A 25,980-nucleotide genomic window follows, 5' to 3' on the forward strand; every position below is an offset into this window, starting at 1 on the left:
CCAACAGGCTTAATACATCTGCAAGTACTAACAAGAGGGAGCTCAGGTCTGTTTAACATTCAGTCAGAAGCCTGTGCTGCTTTATAAATACAGAGAATGAAACATTATATGGAAAAAAAAATGTACCAGTGAAGCATTTCACTTCCCTGATTATTATTATTTTTTTTTAGCATTCTGTGGTTTGGCTACAAGAAAATGCACTTCACGACAGTCAATAAACTTTGCCTTGGCTTCAGTCAGCTGAAAACTCTTTCCTCCTCCATCCCATTCGGTCCCTTTTGCTACATTAGCCAAACTATCATTAGGCATATTTCATTCCACCTCAAACGATGACAAGAAAATTACCCAACAAATAAGGTTTACTGTGGAGTGGCAGAGGTACCAGAATGAAACATGCATTGTGCTGTTGAAGACAAAGATGCAGTGTAAGAAATCATTCAGACTAAGTGGAAACCGCAATTACATTTTGTAATTAGCAGGATGGGTATCACCATGCAGATGCTTATGAAAGTCTTCAAGCATTTTATTCCAAAGCAAAGGGTCGGTTGAGGTTTCTGCTCTTTCATCCGCCAATGTATCACGGTTTAGAGAATTTATTCAGCAGGTCTACCCCACAAACCCTCAGGCATGTGAATATTCTCTGTGACTTCCAATTTTAGACATTTTCTACATAGCAATTAACTTTCTTCTTCTCTCCAAAAATCAATTAAAGGAAAAAAATAACCCTGAACTAATCTCTGCAGCTGATTACACTGTCAGTGCTCACAGATGGCAAAAATAAAATATATTTCAGATGTTTTTTCTGACTTTGCAAAAGAGAATGTGTCTGTGTTTCTGTAAAAAAGAATATAAACCAAGAATACACTTTAAGGAACGATCCACTTCCTATAAAAGCCATGGTGGTTTTCTTGTGCTTTGCTAGGTGGTCCCTAAGCCAGTCATATAGAGCATTCTAATTAAATCAAAATGCACTTTCCTTGTGTGTGTTTTAGACGTGGAAATTCTTCCTGGCTTTACCTTGTTGGGACCTAGCCTGTACCAGAAAGCCAGGTATTAGCTGGGAACACCTAAAAAAACACGCAGACTTTTACCCAAACAGAGGAAACCTTGTGGGGTTTATAGTACCATACCTGGTGATGTGATCAGAAATATCTGTTTTCTGGCAGCTGAGCCAAAAATCCACATTTGGTTCATCCTCACAATTCCGAATTGTCAACCAATGATCACAAATGGCTCCATCAATCTACCTCCACGCAAGCTGTGAGGCCAACGGGGACAGATATGACCTATCCTCTTCTCTTACCATTACAGCCAGAGGAGGAGAAGAGTGATTTCTGAGCTCAGGCAGAAGGACGATGAGTGACATCTCTCCTGCCCTTTCACACACACCACAGGTGAGTCTGAATCCACGCACATGCTAGTTTGTAAGTAGACGCAAGACCAGGTGGGGCTGGGAAGTGGATTTTTGAGAAAGGAGATATTGTGACTCTCTGCACTGCAATGGAAAATATTCAACCTCTGAAGACAAGACAAAGCTTGGGCTCCAAAGACAAGTCACTCCATCACTGTCTGGAGAAGACTTAGGTGCAGCCAGAGCTGCCTGACACCCCTGCCAGAAGAACATGCCCACCGCATCTGAGCCCACTGGGAGATGAGATTGCCTGATGATAGTTGAGAATTCCCAAAGGGAGTCAAAGCCTTCAAATCAGTCCCTGGAGACTGAAATCAACCCCTTCATACTGACACGTCCCCTTAAGCCCCTGTTTGAATGCAAGGCTCAACAGGAGACCACCGTACCGTCCCCGATGCCGGTGCCAGCACCACAAAACGCCTGAATGCTATTGCCACTGCTCCTCTGTGCCTGCCACCTTCCTCTGCTTTGTCCCTTGCTCTCCAAAATCACACCGCTCATCCAAGTGCTGTGCAGCTTGGAAACAACATCTCAGCCACATTAGCAATTATTACTGAAGTGAGAAAAATCTCTGTGTATTAGAGCATGTTCCCTCCCTGGAGCACCACTCGCATTAGTCAGTGTAATGGGATCTTTCAGCAGCCACTCTGCATCTTCCAGATAACTGATGCCATGTGGCAGTTGCCATGGTAACATTGTTATTGTTAGTATTAAAAAGCAGTAAGGAAAACTGTCCTGCTCACACTCAGAGGAGTCCTTTCTGTGAGTTACTCCTGCCCTGTGGTACCTTAACAATTAAAGGAATCTTTAAATTTATTTAGCTATTGAATGGGCACAATGAAAAGCCCCATGCCATTTTTCTGGGATTCATTCCTCTGCAGGTTAGAGGAAGAACTGTCAGCATAAAGCAAGAGACTACAGGTGAAAGCAGAACATCTATGGAGAAATTTGCAGGAACCATGGCATGGAAGGGGAGTTTGGAAAGGGGGAGCAGGGGGAGCCGAATGAGAGGAATGCCACATTTGGGGCTGGGGGGGTGTGCAGCAAAGCAAGGGAGAGTTGCCACCTACACAGCTGCAAGGGTTATGTGCCCTTTAAAAACAAGGGCAGGGTGGGCTGGTAGATAAATATATGCATTCAGGGAAATGAGGTGTTTCTCAGAGCTACGTTCACGGTGCAGACATTTGGCAGTGCAGAGGCCACACAGCAAGTCTCTGCATGCCACTGTACAAGACATCTTGTGCTCGCATCTCAACGGATCTTACCTGCAGAAACAAAGGGACCGAGACCTGCTCCTCACCTTCCTCCACAAGCATAAAAACCTGGGACTTTCCTTCCTTCTGAATTGCAATGCCTGTCACAGGAGGATCCCTCCACTACCAGATCTAGCTGAATACCCTAGGGATTCAATGGGTCACATTCTAGTGATGGAAGCAGAGGAAGCATCTTCCATTTCAGCAAAGCTGCTAATAACAGGAAATCAAACCCTGGCCCTGGCCCAGAAAAATCTTTCTTAATTAGGAGCCAAGCATTTCCGATACTGGCTTGTTTTTTATAATAAACAATTACTGCATCAGTGTCTGCTTTGTAGGGTGTGGCTGGAGACAAAACCGATTTTGTTCTTTCACATTAGGTCAGAGGAAAATAATTGTTTCAGTATGAGCATTTCAATAACTGAAATACTTGAATGGGTTCCACTATATTTTAAGAACCTGATGAAAAGTGTGGCCAATAATTACATTCACTGGTTACTGGATCTGCATGTATCAGAACAGTTTTAGGGTGGAGGGAGAAGAGAGCTGATCTAATAAGAAATACAGTCATTGCATACTCAACAGGAATGGATTACACAGCCAGTGACTCTGAAGATGGATCTTGCCAACTTGTAGCAAAACGAGTGAAGCTCCCAGTCTTCTTCGTTGAAGTAATGATCAATACTTACAGATGATTTTTCCAGGTAGATAAACTGCTCATAAGAAAACATCTTACATACCTCACTTACTCCCCCATACGCCCACTCCTAACTTGTTCTGTTAAAGACAAGTACATAGTTTAATTATTCCAACCCTGAAAGACCGGTAACTGCAACTTTCTTAAGAAAATGATCCATGAAAAGGAAAGAACTGTGGAAGACATGAGAAGTCAGATAACTATGGTAGGCAACTATCACCCAACTAATTGCCATTAAATCCCTGTCTCCCTGAAAAGGCAGTAGTTAATAGCTCCGTGGCACTTAGCGATAACAGGTCAAACTCGTTGCATGTGAACTTACTTGTGTCATAAAGACAGCGATTGGCACAAAACCAGTAACCGGCAGGCAGTTACGTGTGTCAACCCAACACTCCGCGTTGTGCACCTACACTGAAAGACCCCTCCAATATCTTTCCTGGTGCTATTTGGAGATAAAAAAATCTCAGAGCTAGCACAGCTTTACCTGTGCTCACTGTGTGTGACTGGATAAAGCACAAAATTCATCAGCAGCTATTCTCCAGCTTGTTTCATCTTAAGCAGGGTCGTGATGTCTTGAAAAGAAGGTTCAGCTAAGTGACTGTCAAGAAAGTGGATAGAAGCCCACTCTTCACCTTATAAATGCTTCTGGTTGTTCTCTGTGTTATCTGGACTGATTGGAAGACAAAAGGAGTCACTGGAAACCCTGTCCTCCAGAAGTAACAAGCTTCATTCAATGGATAAGCTGCTTGAAAAGCAAAAGAGCATTTGATCTCATTTCAGTACTGATAAAAAGAAGTAAGGGCAGAAACTCATGGGAATGATGATACTCACATATAAGAGACTGTTCTTAAAAGCTGTAACATAGGATATCACTGGCAAAAAGAAGTAGTAAGCCCTGCCTCAAATGCAACAGGTTAGATCTGTTGTCCCGCACAGGAACATCACACCTGCAGACTTTTTCTAATGCACCTCGGTGTCACCACTGGATGCCAAAGCACGGTAACTTGAGCTACCTTCAAAGCATGCAAAATGGAAGGCAAACACCAGACACCATTCCCCTCCAGACTGAGAAACCTCGGTATACATCATTACTGCAAAATAAGATCTTTGCAGTTCAAAAACATCCTAGAGGGACACACTCCAAAGGTATAAACAGTCTGGAGGAGGCAAGGTCTATAAAATCACTGCCAGTCAGCTTAGCAAAAACGTTGTCATTGCTCCTCTGTGAAGGAGTAAAATGATAAAAAAAATTATTTTATGTACGGATGTCTCAACGATAATGCCATTTTAACATCATTTTCTTGTAACCCATCTACACACAAGTATTTAAACAGCTGTTATAAAGTATGTATGGGGTGACTCACCCAGCTGAAGAATAAGCCTAATTGGTCAGACTTCCAGGACACTGTGTGCTGAGCTATAGAGAATCATAATCTCATCTATTAGGAGATGTGACAAGTTGCAGAAGCTATCTAAAATTCCTGGAAGAGGTAGTGTGAAATAAGAACCGTTGCCTAGGGACAGTCTCTTCTTTACAATAATTAAAGAGCTCAGATCTGTGCTATTCTGGATGGATGAAAAATATGCATGCATAAGCTTAAATTCTGGCTTTGGCTTACTCATGCGAGAAAGTTGTCTAATAATTCATTAGCCTCTTCAATAAAAGATGCCCAAAAGGCAGAATAAAGGGCATCTGTGGATTTGACTGTCATGTTCATATGGTCCCAAAATTTCCCCCAGAGATCCTGCTCTTCTGTATAATGCAACTACATGACTCAGAAAAAAAAACCAAGAACCTGGGAAGAGTTTCCTTCTTCCCTGAGAACATTCTCTCTCATACCAAGTGACCAGAAGTAGAGAGGAAAGAAAAGCACTTCACAGACTGAAACAGAAATGTTAAAAACCCCTCCAGAGAGGTTATTAGTGGGTGGGGAGCACAGTCATAAATATGGAGTCCAGCAGCACTTTTTCACACACACATTAATTATATTCACTTTGCCGTATTTCTGTTTGAATTGCTGATAATGCTACCATTTGGGTGAAAAATAAAATACAAGGCGTCTTACTCTGTATTCACCAGTAGCAGACAGGATAGGATCTCTGGGCTATTTTCACACCCTCTTACTGTCCCTTCTCTTTCCCCAATGTACAGGTACCGTGTGCTGAGATGTATTGCTCCTCACGCACAGACTAGTAGAGCTGTAGTAGCAAAATGGCTCCCTACGAAAACCCTTGAACTCAGGCATTGCTGTGGACTCACACTAGTTGTACAGGCATTTCCCATACAGCTCTCACACATTTGGCGTGCACTAAACCAAAGTTTAGTTTAAACATCCAAGTCTACCCTTGGATGGACTATTGGCCTTTCCCTCCATCATTTCTTTTGCAGAAATCCAGGGGATTATTTACGTGCTTCTACCAGTGGGTAGCTACCAACAGCCCAGTTCAAGTATAGAGGAATACTTCAATTTTAATCAACATGTTAACAATAAGATGTGGATGATATTTCCAACACATCACATACTGGAAGGCTATAGCATAGCATATAGAATAGCAATCAGCCAGCAAAAGAAAACACAATGATCTCATTTATATTATCTTTTTTTAAGCTTTTAAAAGTGTAGCCAAACTCAGATAATAAAAATTAAGTATTTACTATGATTTCTTCTTACAAAAAACAAATGTAAAATGATTTCATCAGTACCAGATAATAGGCCTGCTTATAACCAGAGGGCAGTATTTTTAATAACTTCACTAAAAATATGCACTGGTACAAAAATGTAGTGCAATAAAAAAAAAGTACAAAAGGTAATGAAATATTACCTATTATCTCAGCTCATTTTTGTCAGGAAATAATACTACAAACTTAATACGATAAATGGAAGCCTTATGAAAAGCAGGCAGGGAGAGGCTTATAGTCTTATCCAGTATTAGACGAGAGGCTGAGTGATTAATAAGTTGACATTGAAGAGCAGAGAATGGAAATCATATGGATTTTGGGGAAAGGAAATAGCTTAAAAATGAAACTGTCATGCTGCCAGGCTGCCTAGGAAGAGGCACAGCTCCCACAGCCAGCCCCAGCGCGCCGCAAAGGGGAAGGGAGCTTAAACCTCTGTCGGTCCGTGCACGCGGCTGGAGCCCCCAGCAGCACTTGAAGAATGGGAAAAATAAGGTATTCTATAGAAGGAATAGATTAAACGAGATTTATCCATAGCAGTGGATGAGCTATACATCTAACTTATGAGCCTCCTGCACACACAGTGTGTAAGGCTGACCTGCTCTCGATTGCCTTTTTAAATAGCAAGGCCAGATCTTTTGACAGGGTTGAAACTTTGTCTTACACTGACCTTAACGCCGTTCAGGGCTGCAAGATTAAGTTTTAAATAGCCAGTGAAACACCACTACTTACAATATCAACAATGCCATTTATTGAGGGTCACAAGCCAAAACATCACTTCCAGGAGGCACTACACTTACTGGTGTTTCTCAGGCACATTGTGTCTGCTTCTGGTCTGTGTATCGCTCACCCCGAAAAACCTCTGCTGCAGTTTCCAAGGCTGGGGTTTTAACTGTGGCTAATTCATTTACGTTAAACAGAGTATTTTATATATATATATATATATATATATATATAAAATATAAAATAAGTATAAAAATAAGATGTTTACTAGTGGTACCAATGGAGAGTCACTGTTGGTGGTAAACAGATGCTACACATGCAGTAAGATCAGTAAAGAATTCAACCAAAAGCAACAGCCTGTAAGCCCCTGGCGAGCTGTTTAGATCAAAACATGTGATGTCCACTTAAAAAAACCCCAAGAATCTATAAACACTTATTCACAGACTTTTTAAGAATAAATTATGGTTGTAAATATCCTGGATAAAAGCAACACAGTTGTCCTTGAGAAATAAATAATAGTGAATTTCTGGAAAATACATAGTGCCATTCTGTAGTGCTTCAGAAGAGAGTAGATAAACATTTCTTCTTTAACTAAGTTGAACAAGCCTTACCTTGAAGGTTATCAAGGATGTATGGTAACAAATTTTCCTGTATCACATTCCAATTTTAGAAGTGATAGTTTTCTTCTAAAGTATTGGAAAATAATTAAACTTCTTTGTTTCTTTCAAAACTGAGAACAACGGAGCCAAATCAAAGACTGTGCAGTTCCCTGAACCAATTCCTGTTAACTGTTGAGGATTACACCCTTTCACAAAAATTCGTAAGCCAAACACTAGCTTTTCAAGCAGCAGGACTATAGCTAGGCACTGTCTCCTCAAATAATTTCCTCTGACTTTGGAAATGTAAAATCAGATCTCGCGGTTTTATCACTCCCATTGTCTGTGGTTTAGGAAAAAGCACCATATCTTCTCAAAGAAAAAGGAAAAAATACTAGCAGCTATACGTTTGGAGACTAATTTTAGGAAGAACTGAGCCATTCTGATATGCTGCAGTCAACAGGAACTGAGGGCGCTCAATAATTCATGAGTTTCTTTCCATGTCTGAGCTTGTTGAAAATTTCTCAAGGAAACATTTTTCATCAGAAAATTCCAACTCCTGTGAACCAAAACTGCATACACGACAGGATATCCTTGGATACTTGTCTAGTATCTCTCCTTTAATCCAGTTTGAAATGGCTTTTAATCTACAATAATATAATTATATAATAATAAAATATTTAAAATATTAAATAGGTTGCTTGACTACAAGACAAAAGAATTTCTAAAAGGTGAAACAAACTATTCCGATCAATCTTCACCGTGATTTTTTGTTCTTTTAAAACACAAATGTTTGAGAAGAAAAAAAGATTAAAACTTGTTTTTACCTTCAGTTTGAGCTCCAAAATATTTTCATAACATTTCCTGGGAAAAGGTAAACATTTCCTACTTTAGATCTAGTTATGAATGGATTTTTATGCCTCTCCTTAGTGATGAGTGGTGTGTGAAATTTGTTATGTCTTTACTGTTGCTTTGATTCGGTTATTTTAAAATGAATGGCATTTGCATCAGAAGGCAGCATAATAACCTTTTCTTACCTTTAGTCTTTCTGTTACACCATCAGTGAAACTGACTGTGAATTCAGCAATTTTGGGCACTCTGAGTTTTCCTTTGTTCTTCTGGTCAGGCTGATATTCTGTTCTTGTTTTCACAATTACCTGGAAAATATCAATACGTTAAAGGTTGTTTTACATGATATGATATGTAACACATGATATGTTTTTTCTGTTATCTAAGCTTTTCTGTACAAACCACCCCCTGGACCTACACAAGTACCTTAGAACCATAAATTAACACCAACTCATCATACCCTCAGGAACCGGGACAGAGAAATGAATAGTCAGGCAGATACACAGACCTAGGACAGTGAGCTTATCATCATACCGAGTCTTAAAATAGCTGACAGCAAAATGTTTGACACCCACTTTTGTTTTGGACTAGGCATATAATTTTTATATCGCCTCCAACGGGTAGAACGCACAGAAAAACAGCCCATCCTAAAGAAGAGCCTCACTTAACAAAAACCCCATCCCAACAGTTCCACTGAAGCCAATTTAAACTTGGGCCATTTGGTGTCTCATTTATTTAGGTTCCAAATTATCAATATTAATCTCATGCTATCACCTTGGGTTTTCTCCAGAAAATCACAGTGTCATTTGCTGACTAGTCCAGGTCCTACTAGTCTTATAAAAATGAGAACTGAGAAGTCCTAAGTGGCTTTAAAAGGGAATGGTCAAATTACCAACACTGCATTGTCAATCTACACTGAATTTACTTGTAATCTAGAATAACCCTAAACATTTTGGGTAAAATGCACCCATTGTAAACACAGAAAAAGTAACACCTAATGCCAGCTGCTCTCAGAGGGGACGAGCATCAGGGCTATACTCTGAAACCAACAGCCCTTCAGAGGAATGAGCGTATCCATCCCATTATACACAAGAATCTTAAAAGACTACCCATCCATGAGCCCATGCAGCTAAATAGCATCATGAGAACGTGCCAGCATAGCCACACTAGCTTACTCTGGCTCAAAAAATGCAAGAGAAGACAAAACGGCCTTGTCTTCAGCACTGGCCAAGAGCTGGAGCTCATCCCTGGAGAGGGGAGCTGTGGTTGCGAGCACACGCTACCGCTGCGCTTCTGCAGAGGGTTAGAAACCCGGGGCGAGGTCCGCAAAGCATACGATGGGTTGGTGTGGTCTGCAGGGCTTGGGCAGATTAAACACAAAAGGACAGAAAGAACACTGAAGCTCTTGATCCTGGGGCCAACACTTCCACTTCTTTGCCTCCCACCCCAAACTGCAGGACTTAGGCAGCTGTCAGCCTTGCCAAGGTGAAAAGTAAATATTCCAGGAGTGGTGACTGGTTCATACGCGAGTGACAAGAATGATCCAAAAGCTCTTTGTTAGAAACAAAATGTCTTGAAGGATTGAAAAAGATTAAGTGATGCACAAGGTTGAGTTACCAGCTAATGAAGAACTTATTTGCAAATGAAGATGGCAAAGTCTGGTTTGGACCAGAGAAAACCCCAGGTATTTAATCCTCCTGCACTTAATGCCACGAGAAAATCAGAGTGAGAGAAAATCAGTGAGGAGTCATAAGCCAATTTTCTGGATTCAAATGCAAATCATTAAGGACTGATGAATATTTACATCCCTCAGCAAATCCCTCTCAATGGCATTTACTACAGTAGCATTTGCAACATTAGGACTTGGGAAGAAGAAGAGACAAAAAGCCACCCAAATATATTTATATTAGTAGTTTGGAACTCAGAATTTCTAATGACACGACATAGCCGATGGGAAATGACACATGGGGACAAGCCTGATTCGTTGGGTTTGGGATGAACCCCGACACTGCTCTGAACCTACTATTGCACCAAACCCCGCAGCGCTCTGAAATGCAGTCCAGCACACTGTGGACCAAAAAAAGCAAAGCTCCCTCTCCAGCCCAGACAAACGGGCCCAGGTTAGCTCTGAGCTACAACAGGCGATAACCTCATTTTCTTACTCAAAAGAAGGCGAGTGCAGTCAGGACTCCATGCAGCTGGCCCCCAGCTTCCCAGTCTCCTCACTGGCCTTTTGTAAGCCCAGTACAGTAAGTTACAGACTGTCGGCCATCAACACCTGCCAGCCAGTGTTCAGAAATTGCACTCGTTCTGTTTTCAAACTACCAGTCACAATATCCAGTTCTCCCAAATTCATGCGTCCTGCTTGATATAAATCTTACTGCAGACAAAAGTGTTAAATATACATGAGGGCTCTTCCACAGACTCTAATGTTAGGTCTTAATGAAGGACCACAAAGACAGAATATAAGGAGGGGAAAAAAAAAAACAAAAAAACAAAAAAAACACCTTACTTGTTTCTAGATATAAGTTAATTTTATTCCATTCTTTGTCATTAATGTCAGTTTTATTATGGGTATTCATTAACTGTTGTTACATTCAACAAATACCTGCTAAGCAGGAAAGTTTAAATTATGCTGTCTACAGGGATACAGCATGAGACTGAAAATAAACCCACACAGCCCTTCACCAGGCAAGTCCAGTAGCAATGTCAGTCATGTCTGCGAATAAATAAATTAGCTCAGTCCCCAGCCAGACCAGAACCTACTTGAAACACAATTTGCTGACTGTGCCAGCAGCGAAATGTGTGTGTGCGCACAGCCATAGTCATCCTGCTGGTCAGTGTTCTGCAGAGAAATTTGCAGAGGTGTCGAAAAGCTTCACTAGACGAGGTAAGAAGTACTTTTGCTAAATGCCTTTTGGCATTGCAAAAGCTAAATATCTGCTCTCCAGAAGTATCTTTGTCAGACACCTGGTGGAGTTACTCAGCAGAAGAAAGACAGTCAGTAAGGTCTCCTCTTTAAAGGAGAGTGGAAACCTGTAGTGTAGGGGTAGCAAGCATTCAATATTGTGGCAGTAATGATGAAAATGTCATTTTGTCGAGGGCACGGGCTGCACATTGAAAGGAAAAGAGCTAACTCTTGCTTAGTCCCCTACAGCCTAAATAAATAAGCCTGAGCACGGGTGCCACTTTTGCAGCCACGTTCACCCCTTCTCCATCCGACAAGCTGCCATCCCCACCCCATGCAAAGGCTTCTGGAAACTGAGTTGTGTTCATCACACTCCTTGAGCATTACCGAGGCCACACCAGCCACGGCGACCATAGCAATATCCAGAGAAAGGAGCAAACACTGTCAGATGGCAACACACGGATACGCACACACACACGCACCACACACAGTTGTCAGCGGAGCGTTTGCTACAGCGACAGCCGCCCAGGCACGTCAGTTGTGAGTGCCTCTGAAACAAGTTCAAATGAGAGCTGCTCAAAACCCCAAAGAAATTTTCTAAAGCACAAAGTATTAATCTAAGTGCAAATTTAGAAAAGGAATAGTTAATCTTGTAAAGATATTTTTTTTTAATCTTTTTAGCATTATTGGGGTTTTGCTATTTTGGTTGGTGGTTCTGCTTTCATTTTCCAGTTTTCTCATTTGGGTTGGGTGGGAAAGAAGATTTGCCTTCCCCCTGCTCCCTGCCACCACTCCATTTTTACCTTTTCTTTCTATTTTGTCACTGAGGAAAAATTCCTGCCAGTAAAGTCTTTCAGATATTCTAACCAAATTGCTGTTGGATGTACAGTAATAAAAATCGCACTGACTCCACAGCCAGTGCAATGATCAGCATTCATCTATCACCGGCTGCCCCAGAGCAGTTCCATCAGAGCCCAGGATCCCACTGTTCCGATGCAAACAAGGTACATTCATCTCACACCATGACAGGTTTCCTGGGAGAGCTACTGGCGTTTGTTACAAACCACAGCAAACGGAACGATCCCCATTCCTTCCCCCTGCCTGTTTTGCAGCTTTGCTGACTTCAATAGAGTTATTCTTCATCGAAACCAGAGGAAGGGAGTGTAAGACTGGGATCCTGTGCAGGTTGCAATTCAAAGCAAACTGAAGTGAAAGAAATGCCCATCTCCTCATTCCCTGCTCTGCAATGCTGTGAGGGTAGAAATGAACCGCTGAAAGGGGGTAACTTCCAGAGCTGGCAGCAATGCTTGGCTGTGCTCTGGCCTCCCGAGTACAGACAATAAATGCAAACAACTGAACCAGTGCTTAAATGGGCAAGTAGTCTCTTGGAATGTTCCCAAAAAAGACAATTAGCTCCTTCTCCATCCCCACTTCAGAAACACCGTTCTGCTTATTCTCCACACTTGCCACCATGAGCTCTCACCTCCTCCTGCATGCTCCCTAAGGCTTGTCTTAACTCACACTCATGGTGAGAAGGGTCTGGCTGTTTCAGGTTGGCATCCCTACCCGTGAGCTTACTCGGGCAGAGAATTATTGCTATGATTTTTATTCACCTCATGAAGCAAGCCCGCACACCTAAAAATTAACATCAAAGAGCAAGGACAGTCCCATCAACTTTTTGGATTGCCTAAGCCTTTGTCTTGTCAGCCTTTGTGTTTCATTATTCAGGTCCTGATCCAGCACCAGCTTATGCCTGTGCCCCACTTTGTGTGTTGTGATCGGCCACCACAGAGAGCAGCCTCTCTGCCAGCTCAGTCCAGCCTACCCACAGTCCTTTAAAGCTGGTACTGTGGATGGAGCCTAGATGAACGCTAGCTCAGGGGATGGCCCTGCAAATTATGTTGCTACCATGACCTGTTCTTAAAGTTTTCACGCTATTTCCCAGAAACCCTCCACCTTTAAATTGCAGAGAGACTGTGCTGCTCATGGCAGATGCAGTAAAGGGGACACAAATAAATTACTTGGGACTTCCTTCATTTTACATCCAAAATAAAATTGTTCTTTGAAAGTTGCTTCCTAGATGAAGTACTACTAGATGGTGTACTACTGACTCTAGTACAGGACGAGAGAATAGGGTTTCCAAGGACCAGCAAAAAGACTTCTCTAATTACAGGAAACCACACTGCAGTCCTTGCAGCTTACTCCATAACCAGGTTTATCTAGCATTTGAACTCATTAACTTCCAATTCAGCAAAGCACTTAAGCTTGCAATTAGTCCTATTAACATCAGCAGGATTAGTCAGATATTTAAAGTTAAGTGTGCATTTAGGTGCTTTGGCCAGATCAGAGCTTAAACTGGCATCAGTCACCTTCCTACAGCCAGTTATAATACTGATGCAAGGCTCCTGTGGCATTCTTTGGCAAGATCGCTCAAAGCGCTTCACATACCAGCATGACCCCAGTATCCCCATATTACTGATGGCGGAGTAGGGGAAAAAAAAGAAAGAAAAAAAAAGTTTAGTAATCATAGAATTTTCACAGAATGGTTTGGGTTGGAAGGGACCTTGAAGACCATCTAGTTCCTGCCCCCCAGCCACGGGCAGGGACACCTTCCACCAGGGCAGGTTGCTCCCAGCCCCGTCCAGCCTGGCCTTGAGCAGCCCAGGGATGGGGCATCCACAGCTGCTCTGAGCAACCTGCTCCAGTGTCTCACCACCCTACTGTGCTGAGTCACACCAGCAATTGGTGGCTGAGTCAGGAATATGACAGACCACGGCTCGCTGCTACTTACAGTGCACTGTGTTTTCTCAGGTTTTCATTAATTGAGTGATAACAGGAGCTCCAGCACATTCTCCATTTAAATATAACATTCTCGGGATTAGGGGCTAGCAAAATATGGCTGGGGTGGGTAGGAAGTCAGCTGTCCTATGGAAAATGGCAGCTCCCTGCAGAATCGTTGTCCTTAATCATCCTAGGTTGGCAGCTGAAATAATACTCTCCATGTCTTGAAAGGTATTTATTTTCTATCCTTTTTTTTTTGCATCTTCTGGTTCCCCATTCCAATCCCTCAAACACTTTTCTGCAAAAGCTCAGTAGCGCTCTATACAGAATGGCCTGTGAAAGTCATAAAACCTCAGACACGACAGGACAGCAAGCCGTATCTATCATGCTGCTCCACACAAGAAAGATTTTTCTAATGATGCTGTTTGCTAACACATTTATCGAGCCCTACACCTAAATGCACTTATTATTCTAGGCTTAATGCTAGTGACACCACTGGAATCAATAGAAAACCTTTCCTCAGCTTTAATGAATGCAGGACCAGGCACCTTCTCTGTAGTGATGCTTTGGAAAATTATAGGTGTGCTGAGGTGAGAAACAACAGATGAGAGTCTGCGTACACCAGCAGGAAATCCATCATCAACAACCTTGAAAAAGTAAACAGTAGGAGACTGCTGGGAAATCTAGAGATTTTGGATGCTGAAAGAAAAAAGAAAGAAAGCTTCTAATGAAGTGAACTATAGTAAAAGCATTTGCTTTGAGGAGGAAGGAGCAGAGTGGACACGAAGTAGGACAAATGGAAAACCAGCACATTAAGCATGGAACCTGAAAAAGGGTTTTCCTGCAATGGGATGAAGTAAGTGTTTCAGAAAATGAACTGATATGAATTCTGAGTCTTGTCTCAGACTGACTAAACGTAACATCATTTACTGCCACTTTATATTTGCGTTTGAGCTCTATGGTTTTCCCTGAAGAAATGAGTAATAATATTTAACATAACTGGCATTGTGTTTAAATTATTCATTTGGAAAAAGACATGCAGCCCTTCTGTAATTCCCACTTCACTGCCACGGTGCATGTAATATATTGTGGTTCAGGTGCTGCAAAGTGCAAACCATAAAAATTTAAAATACTACTTCCCGGGATTATTAATAATGAAGAGTCTCTCACTCAGAGTGGCTGTCAGCTTGACAGAAGAGATAAACAAAATGTGTTTCTCCTAACAAGGGGAAAGGTTTCTTCCAAGTTCAAAGCCGGACTTTGTAGTCCCACAAAATGGTTGTTAACACGCCCATCAGCTTCCATACGGATTAGTCATGCTCACTTTTAAATGAAAATGAGACTCTCGGCTTCGTTCCTTTCTATGTCTTTCTTCCTCCCTTGCAGAGAAAGAACAGAAAATATAAACTTACCACTGGCACCGATGACGTGGTTTCCTTTGCCTTCATTACCCAACTGAGCACCAACAGCTGAGAAAGACCTCAGAGAGAGTCCCCGCTGTGGCATGCCATCCAGGTTACTGACAACTGCAAAATGGTGACCCCCAGTCCTGGCGCCAGATCTGCTCTGGCTGAGTTGGTTTCTATGCTTACGTGCTGCAAGCCAGGGCTTGGCTAAAATTCACCACCTGCTCGCACACCAAATTCTCCAGTGACCTACCAGCTCTAATCCTCACACATAGCCAGCTTCAAAGAGCAAATGAGATGTTCACGTTGCCAAAGCAGCTGAAGTTAAAATACTTAGCAGTAGAAGAGTACAGGAAAAGAGATGGAAAAATCATGTTTCAGGGCTTAAAACAATCTCTTCCTTTGCGGGCTTAGGATGAAACATTGATAGACATGAGCAGGTCCATGCCTACTGCAGCATCTCCTGTACCTTCTGCTGACTCTTGCACTGACTACTACTGCTAATACCAGGACAGGCTGGACTGATTGGATCAGTAATCTCAGATTACCTGGCAATCACTGTGCTGCCAATTCCCAGATCTTTAAACAATCAGGTCTTTAAAAAATTTCCCAAATAATTATGACTATGTCCCATCCCATGGGAGAGGCAGCTATGCTTCCAAATATACAGGATGGACACATCTCAGCAGGCAGACCTCCCAGAGATTAATATTAAAATTGGCATTTGGGATGTACGTAATGGTAGTCCCCATGGCATCCTAGTCACTATCTGAACACATAAAACACCTAAAATATCAAGCAGAAAAAAGAAGGGGGGGGGGGGGGGGGGGAGGGGAAGAAAGAAAATTTAAGCAAAGGATACCCTGAGAACAAATCCATAGTCAATAGAGAAAGCCACAGTCAGTAGAAACACTGCTTTTTCTCCCCTGTATCAGCTCATCTAATGGGTGTTGTGCTGGAAATGAGTTTCACAGAGGGTGGTAGAAAAAAAGTGGTCTCCTGAATCAGTGCCAGGAGGATATTCCAGGCATAAGGAACATCACAAAAGGACAAAGACAGCAAATGTAATCAGCCCTGACATCACCGATGAAAGGCAGCACAAAATGCAAAGGCTGCACTGGGAGCTGAAAGCAGCTCAGAAGGGAAAGACATAGTTTGCAAGCACAAAGGGAGCTTGGAAATTATTCAGCTAAGTCCCCCTACAAATCCCTAGGTGACCATAACCATCAGGAACGCACAGGAGGCTGAGAATGGGTGACAAAAATTGATTTCAGTAGGTTCAGCCAGGAGAAGGTATAGCAAAGCAGAAAAAAGAATCAATCACTCTGCTGTAGTGATGGTAAATTGGCCAGGGTAAATTAGCAGAGCTCCATTGATTTCATCTAAACTACACTGATTTATACTGGTCAAGAATTCTGCCCAGTCTTACTTTCCAGACCAGTAACTGCTATGTGGGGTTCACTTCACGGTCTTGCTAAAATAACTACCACCTGCAGCAACGGGCTTTCATGTTAGAAGAAAGACTCGATTACAACAGGCTTAGCCAAGCATCCGTACCCTAACACACTTCTCTTGTGTCCATTTCTGCTGTTTCTGCAGAACGCAGCTCTAGGAAGTGCAGTGCAGACATAACGGGGTTTAAGAGAGGCGACGGAGGTCACAAAAACGGGCACGCGGTGGCTTTAAACCACCTAAGCAGTGCAGTTAAGGAGAGACATGTCTGCACAGGCTGTACAAATCCCGAGATTTTCTACAGTGAAGATCTGCAGCAGCAACACGTTATCTGTATGCAAGCGAGGCAGCCGAACGCTACCCCAGGTGTCTGCGAAGGCTGCGAGCACATGCCTGGATTGCAGCGCAGCCCTGCACGAGCGGAGCGCCGGCGAGCAGAGGTCTTGGGTGCCAGGGGAAGGCTAGCCCAACAGCAGCCATGTCCAAAGAAGAGGAGCTTCTTTGAACTGCCCAGAGCCTGAAGTGGGGCTGTCCAAAACAGGCAAACAAAACCAAAAAGGTTACCCTGAAACCCTGCGCTGCCACAGTGTGCGTTGCTGCAAATATTTATTACAGCTTAATGAGCAGAGGCGATGTTTACATTCAAATACACATCTAGAGGACAAATGGATTTGCGCAGCGTGGGAGGAGGACAATGTCACAGGAGAGGAAGGCTCAGACTTTGGTATTTGTGGGGATTAGGCAGAGTATCCCAAGTGGAGAAAAGAAAGGATGGAGAAAGGCAAGACAGCCTGCCCATTCCTTCATATTCTCAGTACTCTCTTTTTATTCCCTTCCTTTCTTTGAGTCATGCTTTATTTCCCTTCGCATCCTCCTCCTGCCTTTTACTCTTCCTTCTTTCAACTGCCACTATTACTAGCCCTGCCCCATCTCTCCTTTTGCCATTTGCTCCATCCCACCCAATTCAGCAGCAGCTGCACAGCAGCACAGACGCCTGCCTCTGGCTGCATCAGGAGCCCCACAGGCAGTGGCAGGGAAGGCTGAGCTGCCTCCGGCCCCACCACACGTAGCAGCACCCCGAAATCAGCTCCATGCTGCCCCGATGGCATGTGCCTTCAGGCTGGCTAGAGCTGCCATGTGCTGCTGGGCTTCGCCGAGGGCAGACTGACATCAGTATTTCAAGACAGAGTTGCAAGTAGTCCCCCAGGTACAAAAGCACTCATCCAGCATACTATTAATTATGCCTGCTCAGCTGGCCAGGACAAAACATTATTTTCTGTAAAACCAATAGGGACAGGCTGTGAACACAAGGGACCCCCCTGATTTTCAGGAACTCCTGATTACTCTGTGTGAATGCGTGGCCTCGGCCACTCAGAGAGGGGTGCCACCGAGGAGGGCAAGTGGCAGGAGGACGGGATGGGAAAAGCATCTGAAGAGAGCACTTACATCTATTTTTTTAATTTCTTGGGCTGGATGGTAGGAATTTGTCACTAGAGAAATTATTTCTCAAGCCTCCAGATGCATTAAAAATAAAGAACAATGGGCCACATGATAAGCCTTCTGCAGCCTTCACCACAAAAGAGATGCCGGATGTTTTTTTCAGCCCTGACAATAGCGTTCATGCACTTTTGTGTTATGTAAAATTGGGATTTTTACTGCCAGAACAGAGGCATTTCCTGCTGGATTATACTGAAGTGAGCCTATGAGACCAAGGGGTCCCCAGTTGTTGATCTCATTTAAAATTTCAGTGAAACAGTATGGTCCCTGAAAAGCCGCGTATCTTTTAGCATTATCATTGCAGAGACATGTAACAATTACAGGCAAAGCTTTGTCTATACCTAGGAAAACAAGTGAAGAGCTAGCATTTTTCCCTTTGGTCCTAAAAGAAAAAAAGACTTTTTTTTTTTTCCTCTCTCTTTTCTTTTTGAATAAGAAGAAATTAAATTCAGAGACATAAAAAGCCAGGTCAAGAGCTTGTCACCAGTGATGGCTATTATTCCTGTTACATGGGTGGATTTCAGCAAAAAGGCCACGCAGAAATGATTTAAGAGCATCTGTCTCTGCCTTCTGCAAATGTGCCACCCCAGCAAGAGAACAGGGGGCAAGGGAAATGCTTGAAGATAGTCAATAAATACAAATACTCAGCACGCTTAGCACCCTGAGGGAGAAATTACTGTCCCAGGTACATTTCTCCCCTTGCAGCCATACAACTGCTGACAGAACGAGGAGAATGCTGATGCTGCAGGAGGAACAGCACAGGTCTTAGGAGGAGACATCCTCATTTGGTGGAAAAGGAAACAGTCAGTCCAGTGGCCAATAATTTTTAGAAGAGGTTACCAAATTCCAGCCTCCTGAATTCCTGCCTGCATTTTTTCAACAGCGTCAAGGTGGAAGTCGGAGGGAGCTGCTAAGCTCACAGTGCTTTAGAAAACAAGCCTGTTAGGAAAGCATCTCCAAAAGGACAGACAGTAAGTTTAAGCATGCCTTTAAGAAAGCGCTTCCCCCTATCACCCCCCACATGATTTCTTATCATCAAGGAGCAATCTGAAAAGAGACGGGTTTCAGGGATTACATCACATGAGCAAAAGCCTCATTTTTATATTCTTTCACTGTATCCTCTCTCTGAAAGGGGCGCCAGACACAGCAAACACTTCCAAAGAGATGAAGCTACGGTGAAACAGCTACAGAGGTTAATGCTGAGAGTCGCTTCAAGTGACTCTCAAGTGATCCAGTTACAAAAATATCCTTCAAATGAAGAATCAGGTATTTAAAGCCCTTAAAACATGATTTTTCAGTCTGTAGATTCCATAGGCTTCATGGGGTGCTTTTAGGGAGCTGCAAAGGTAAGTATGCTGACAAACAAAAGGTTTCTCTTCAACATGCAGGCAGGCGGCTAAGACTTAATTAGAAAAAGCCTACCAATTAAGACAGCTTGCAAACCTTTGCCATGCAATATACATAGACCAGACGAAGGCGTTCTGGCACACTGGCAGTAGCAGCACTTGGGTTGCCCAGCACAGTATACTCTTGGATTGCTAGCCAGAGCTGGTACTGCTCCTCCTTTACCAGGCAGACTGAAGCTAGAGCAAGCACACAGCCCCAGGCTGCAGCCAAACCTCCTTGCTCTGGTTTTCATGCACCCTGGACTGCCCTAGACCCAAGGTTAGACCCAGGCTGACAGCCAAGTTTCTTAAATGACGATACCCTCTCACGGAGAAGAGAAGCCCAGAAAAGGGAGTATTTAGCAGGGTTTTTTTTCCCTAGATCTCACTTACAGGAAAATGCCAGGGCACACCAGCTCTTTGTTGCAGTGGCAAAGGCGATGTGATCAGCAGCTGGTGGGCGGGCAGGGAGCAGGGCCGGGAGCATTGCCTCCCTGTCGTTAAAAGTGAGCGGCAACGGGTTTGCATTTAAGAAAACAAGCAAGCAAAGTCCTTCTGAGCTGTTGGCACGCAGACCCCAACACCAAAGATGGGGTTTGGCTCTGGTTGTTCATGCAGCATCCCACGCAAGAGGCACAGAAAGAGCCTTGGCTTATGTTCTCACTCGCCCAAGCTAAAAATCAACTGCTGCCAGGTTTTAGGAATAGATGGAAAAAAAGTCAAATCGATTTTAGGTCTGCTTTTTTTTTTAACCTTGTCTCCTGACTGCAAGGCAAGTCCAAACAACACACTCTGAAAGACTTGAAATCCATGTCTACTCTTCCTCAGGTTCACAGACTGACTGAATTCAGTAGAAGTTTCGCTTTTCTAAGTAGAAACCTGAAGTTTCCCCCTATCACTTAGCCTTTGCCCAAGCTTTTCACCTGAGGCTCAACTCGTTATTAGACACGCTTTAAATAGACCCTCTGCCCTAGGGTGAACTCACCCCAACGGAATCTGTTCTACAAAAAGCAAAGGAAACAGATTGTGAATTATTTTGCTTTTACCATAAATAACCGCTCCTTCTTGTGAATGGGTCTCCATTTGCTGTTAACTCCAGGCCTACTGCACACAGGAGCTGAACCACAGCCTGCAGAAATCAATACCATTGACTCTAATGAGTTCTGATTCACGCTTAGCACTCCTGGAGATACATCCCACTCTTCCAGCAAAGAAAAATATGGATGTCAGTAGATGCATTGACAGTAATGTATGCTAATGAAGGTAATGTAACCTAACAACATGTGAATTATTGATGTAGGCATGTTTAAACAGAAAAATCAGCAAGGAATCACACCAGACCAATACACTCCACTGTTTGTTCACCAACAGGCAATTGGAACGTGGTGGTTGTTAGAACACTCATTACCACTTTATTAGCTTGAATGGATTTTTGTTGGGTTATCCATGTCTCACCTGATACATGAGTCCTTTCACATCGTGTGACACTGCGTGATCTCAATGAGCCTTTGTACTAGCACCAAATAAGCTACTTTTACACATCTATGGTTTCCTGTGAGCTTTTCAGATGTTTGTGATAAATCGTACTGCTTTGCCTGAATTATTTTGCTCGATCTTATTTTATCAGTCATAGATAAGGGCTGGTTTAGCTCCTCATTCACAACAATTCATGTAAGTGTAACTCTCCTGAATGCAGCAAAGTTGCTCCTGATTGTCATGAGGCACACAGAGAACAAAACTAGCTCCTTTGTCTGGCACGGCTCTGGTCCCCAGGATGTCAAGGCAGTTGACACAGCTCTATCATAAAATAAATACGGTTTGTCTATCTAGACAGTTTTGTCATACCCATCATCATGTTCTCCTAATGTATTTAGAGAAAAATCATTTTGTACTACAGTAAACACAGGATATATATTCAATAATCATCAGTGTAAATTTTACTATTATTCCATTAGCCTGTGAGATGTAATCATTCTGTCTGTACTTTTGGGTGAGTTGGCTCCATCTCTGTGGTATCTGGGAACTACATTGCAGACAGGCTTTGTTTTTGTAAGGACTGTTGGGGCATACAGATTTTTACAGTCTCATCATGTCCTCACCAGGTTACATTGATATGCATCATCACCCCATCGATATAGACAAAAGATTTCCTAGTACATACTGCATCGAAAAAATCCCAACCACCAAACTGCAGGCGATTGTCGATGCACGTTTCTGGGCATTTTAGTGCTGCATCCAGGTCTGAGAGGGCTGAGTGGGAAGGGGATAAAGCTGTCCCCGGGCTGGAGCCAACTGGGGGAACAAGCCCTGGATTGCTCCATCACCGCCCTACGCACGAGGGAACTCTACCACTCTCTCCAGAGAGATCAGCATCCCCAGTGCCCAAATAAGCTTTGCAAAGCCATGGGGAGAAAAACAAACGTTAACTGGCTTAACAATTAAAATTAAACTCGGGAGAGTTACCATGTTACTCTTAATGCAGGCAATTAATCTTACTGATAATAAGGCATTGTAAACTGCTCCTCAGTTTCTCCAGTGCCTGCAAGAGGAACACACTAAGCTTTTCCCAGTTGTATTTCTGGAGGGATATTTGGGGTTTTTTTTTGAGGAGGGAAGGAGTCAGGGGGCAGTTGCGTGCTTATTGCCCTTGTTAAAACAGATAAACACGCTATGAGAGATAAGCCCTTTTATTTATCGACCAGCCACTACGCCACAGCTCATATCATCGGAGACCAGCGAGTCCCCAAGGCGGTGAGAGCCAAGGGGCATGTACGTGTGCGCAGCCATGCCGGAGCAGCGCCTGATCCCGTTTTACCTTTTCCGGAGCCGGGAACTGCAGGTGATTTACTTCCAAAGGCGTGATCAAAGGAACCGTCTGAAAACCATCTTCGGTGGATGGTGGTTTGTTGTTCTTGTCGTTCAAATTACTCCCCAGCTTCACCATCCTCGGACCTTGCTTTCCAGACCTACAGCCAGCGAGAGGGTCAGCGTCAGGCGGGTGGCGGGAAGGGGACGGCTGCCGCGTGCCCGGCCCTGACGCCTGGCTGCCCCCCGCCCGGCGGGGTGCCTCGCACGGACACCCCGCAGCACCCCCAGCGCCCCGCGCCACCCGTGGCACCGCCACCGCCAGCCGCCGCGGTGCAGCCCCTGGGGGGCTTTTGACACCCCACCCCCCCCATTTATGTGCAGCCCCCCCCCGGGTGCCGAAGGAAGGGGGGGTTGGGGTCCATCCTCCCGCCTGCCCGGGGGCGGCGGGGCTGGGGGGGGGGGGGGGGGGGAAGCTGGGGAGAGGGGGGGTGCGGGCTTACCCCCCCCCCGCGCCCCGCCCGCCGCCGCCGAGCCCCTACTTACTGCAAACCACGCGGTCACCGGCGGCGGCTGGGCCCTGGCGCGGCGGGGGGTGGCGCGGCGGCGGGGGCAGGTTCCCGCTGAGGCCCGTGCGCGGCGCGGGGCGCGGGGAGCGGTGCTGAAGGGACAGCGCTGCGCCCTGCGCTCGGTGCGGCTCCGCAAGCGCGACTGAGGGCGGGCGCGGGCGGGCGGCTCCCCCCGCCCCCCCCCGCCCCCCCCCCCCCAACCCCCCCTCCCGCCACCGCCCGCTCGCCGCGCGCGCGCCCGCCCCGCGCGGCCTCGGGCACCCCCTGGCGTCCCCGCCGCGCACGGCCGCGCGCCCCGGCGGGCGGTGGCGCCCCCTGCAGGCCGCGCGCGGCGCTGGCGGGGGCGGGGGCGGTGCGGGGGGGCTGCGGCGGGGGGGGGGAGGGGGGGGCGGGGCTATGAGGGCACCGCGCCGCTGCGCACGGGGACGGGTGCAGCCGGGGAGGGCGGGGGGCGCAGGGCGCGGGTGCCGCAGCGGGGTCAAGTGCGCACCCCACTGTCCCCCCCAATGCCCCTGGCAGCGCCCCTCACCCCACTGCCCCCCCTCCCGCATTGCCCCGGCGGTGCCCCTCACCCCCCATTGCCCTCACCCCCATTGCCCCCCCCCCACATTGTCCCTGGCGGCGCCCCTCATCCCATTCCCCCCCCCTGCTGGCAGTGCCCCTCACCCCATTGCCCCCCGCCCACATTGCCCCGGAGGAGCCCCTCACCCGGTTGCTAGCCCCCACATTGCCCCTGGCAGCGCCCCTCCCTCACCCCATTGCCCCCCCCCCCCATTGCCCCTGGCAGTGCCCCTCAGCAGCACGCTGTGCTCGGTCAGTCCCTGCTCCCCACAGCCCGGCTGGCTGGGAACAAGCCCCCGGCCCCGCTCGGCTTTGCCCGGGGTTCACCTCCCGTTTGCAGAAGCGGGGCCGGTAACGCATCACCGCCACGCCAGGTGCTGCCGTAGCCTGCCCGCCAACGCCGGCCCACCCGCCAGCACCCCCGAAACCACCAGCACCCTCGAAACCACCAGCACCCCCAAAAACACCAGCACCCCCGAAATCACCAGCACCTCCGAAACCACCAGCACCCCCGAAACCACCAGCACCTCCGAAATCACCAGCACCCCCAAAACCGCCAGCCCCTGCGGGATGGGGCCACAGCACTTTGCTTGGAGACAGAGATACTTTGGGATGACTTTAGCCTGATTTGTTTATAAATATAGAATTTGCCTCCAGAGCTTGCAACTTGGCATCTTTTAGAAGACCTAAATATACTCCTGAAAGGCATGAACTGTTTCCGTAATAAAGCCTTTTAGAACTCACTTGTGAAAATTCCTTTAAGGCCGTGCTTTGGCGGGGCGAGGGAGAGCTGGCTGCAGCGCTCGGGGCTTGCTGCAGCGCGGAGGGTCAGAGGCAGGCAGAGGTGGGGCAGCTACAACTCACCTACTACTGACATACCTTACACGGCCCATTAAAGAGCCTGTTTCCAACAGCTTCGCCAGTTTTTAACGCCTGGGTTGGAATTTTCCGTATCACATTTCTGCACAAGGCTAAACTTCTATGGTAAATTTCATCCAAGAGTTTTTCTGGTTTTAAGAATAAGGTTCTGCCATATGTAAAGTTTAACTTGGAATAACTCTTGCACAGAGTGTTAAAAATTGTTGGCGGATAGCTTTCGGATGTTCTCAGATTTATCTGCAACAAATCAGTCGCATCATAAGGTTTGGGGAGTTCATACTCGGGGAATTCTGGAAAAAAATTCTTAAGCTCAGTAGCAGAGATCCTCTCAGATCCCCTCCATCAGAGGCACATTCAGCCCAAGACTGAGCAAGATTCTCACTGTAGCTATCACTCCAGGCTGCTGCAGACTAGACCAGGAACAGATACCCACAGAGCAAGCTGGCAGGTTGCATCCCACAGACATGGGGATGCACTATAGATCTGAAGAAGCACATAAAAACACTCAATGAAGATTATTGATTACATCGCTACAATAAAATGTTCTAATATTGCGGTGATACCAGAAATCAACCATTAATGTCCATCTGGGCTAGGATCTGTGCAAATATCTAGCAAGTTATAAACCCTGCAAAGTCTTTTTCTCATGCTCTTCACAGAGGCGAATGTCACTGTGACAGTTTGGCTCAGGGTGATAATTAGGACTTTCAAAATGTGGAGGCTGTAAGAAAATCCCAAAGCACATATTTTACAAAGGATGACAGAAGCCCAGCCTTGTCCCAGACACTGCCCATCCTCCAGACCCTGAGCCAAAGCCCTCTGGCCCTAGAGGGGCACTGGACCAGGCTCCTGTCCAAGCCTTTTGTATCATTCATGTGCAGCATCAGTGAGGCTGGCAGGAACCACTGGAGGCTGTCCAGTGCTCTCCTCCTGCTCAAAGCAGGGACAGCAAGAGCAGGTTGCTCAGGGTCATTTCCAGTTGGGCTTTGACTATATACAAGGATGGAGACAGCACAAATGCTCTGGGAAACCTGTTCCAGTGTTCAGCCACCCTCACAGCAGAAGCACTTTTCTTCTGTTTAAATGAAATTTCCTGTGTTTCGGTTTGGGCCCATTGTCCCTTGTCCTGTCATTAGGCACAACTGGGAAGAGACTGGCTCTGGGCCCACTGAACCTTCTCTGGGCTGAACAATCCCGACTCTGTCCGCCTCTCCCCACGTGGCAGATGCTCCAAGCAAGCAAGTACAATTGCAGCAACTCTTTTCTCAACTTTCAATATATTACGGATTATATCATCTAAAGTGATTTGATGACTTAAGAGATTCACAGCCTCTACAGCTATCTTCCACTGAATGCACACATTTGAACTAGTCTAGCCCCTCCATCAGCAAAATGGCTATTTTCAACTCAGGGACTAGGAGTTACTATTAGAAAATGCGAAGGAAACATCGCTGTGTAACTTCATAGAAATGGCATTGGGGTGGTCCGCCTGAATCTGGTAATCACCAAGGGACACGAGAGCACTTTGTTG

General features: G+C 45.4%; 1 protein-coding gene across 1 annotated transcript in view; it reads right to left on the reverse strand.

The window, feature by feature from the left end:
- The window catches only part of NSG2 (neuronal vesicle trafficking associated 2), a 37,892-nt gene extending 14,715 nt beyond the window's left edge, over window positions 1-23,177 (reverse strand). The window contains exons 1-3 of the mRNA XM_040604716.1: window positions 22,987-23,177; window positions 22,451-22,601; window positions 8,395-8,514 (exon numbers count right to left, since the gene is read on the reverse strand). Coding sequence (XP_040460650.1) covers window positions 8,395-8,514; window positions 22,451-22,579 — 249 coding nt within the window. The 5' untranslated portion in view covers window positions 22,580-22,601; window positions 22,987-23,177. The remainder of the gene's footprint in view (window positions 1-8,394; window positions 8,515-22,450; window positions 22,602-22,986) is intronic.
- Window positions 23,178-25,980: the final 2,803 nt, after the last annotated feature.

Source organism: Falco naumanni, chromosome 8 (assembly GCF_017639655.2).
Source record: "Falco naumanni isolate bFalNau1 chromosome 8, bFalNau1.pat, whole genome shotgun sequence".
NCBI classification, from domain to species: domain Eukaryota; kingdom Metazoa; phylum Chordata; class Aves; order Falconiformes; family Falconidae; genus Falco; species Falco naumanni.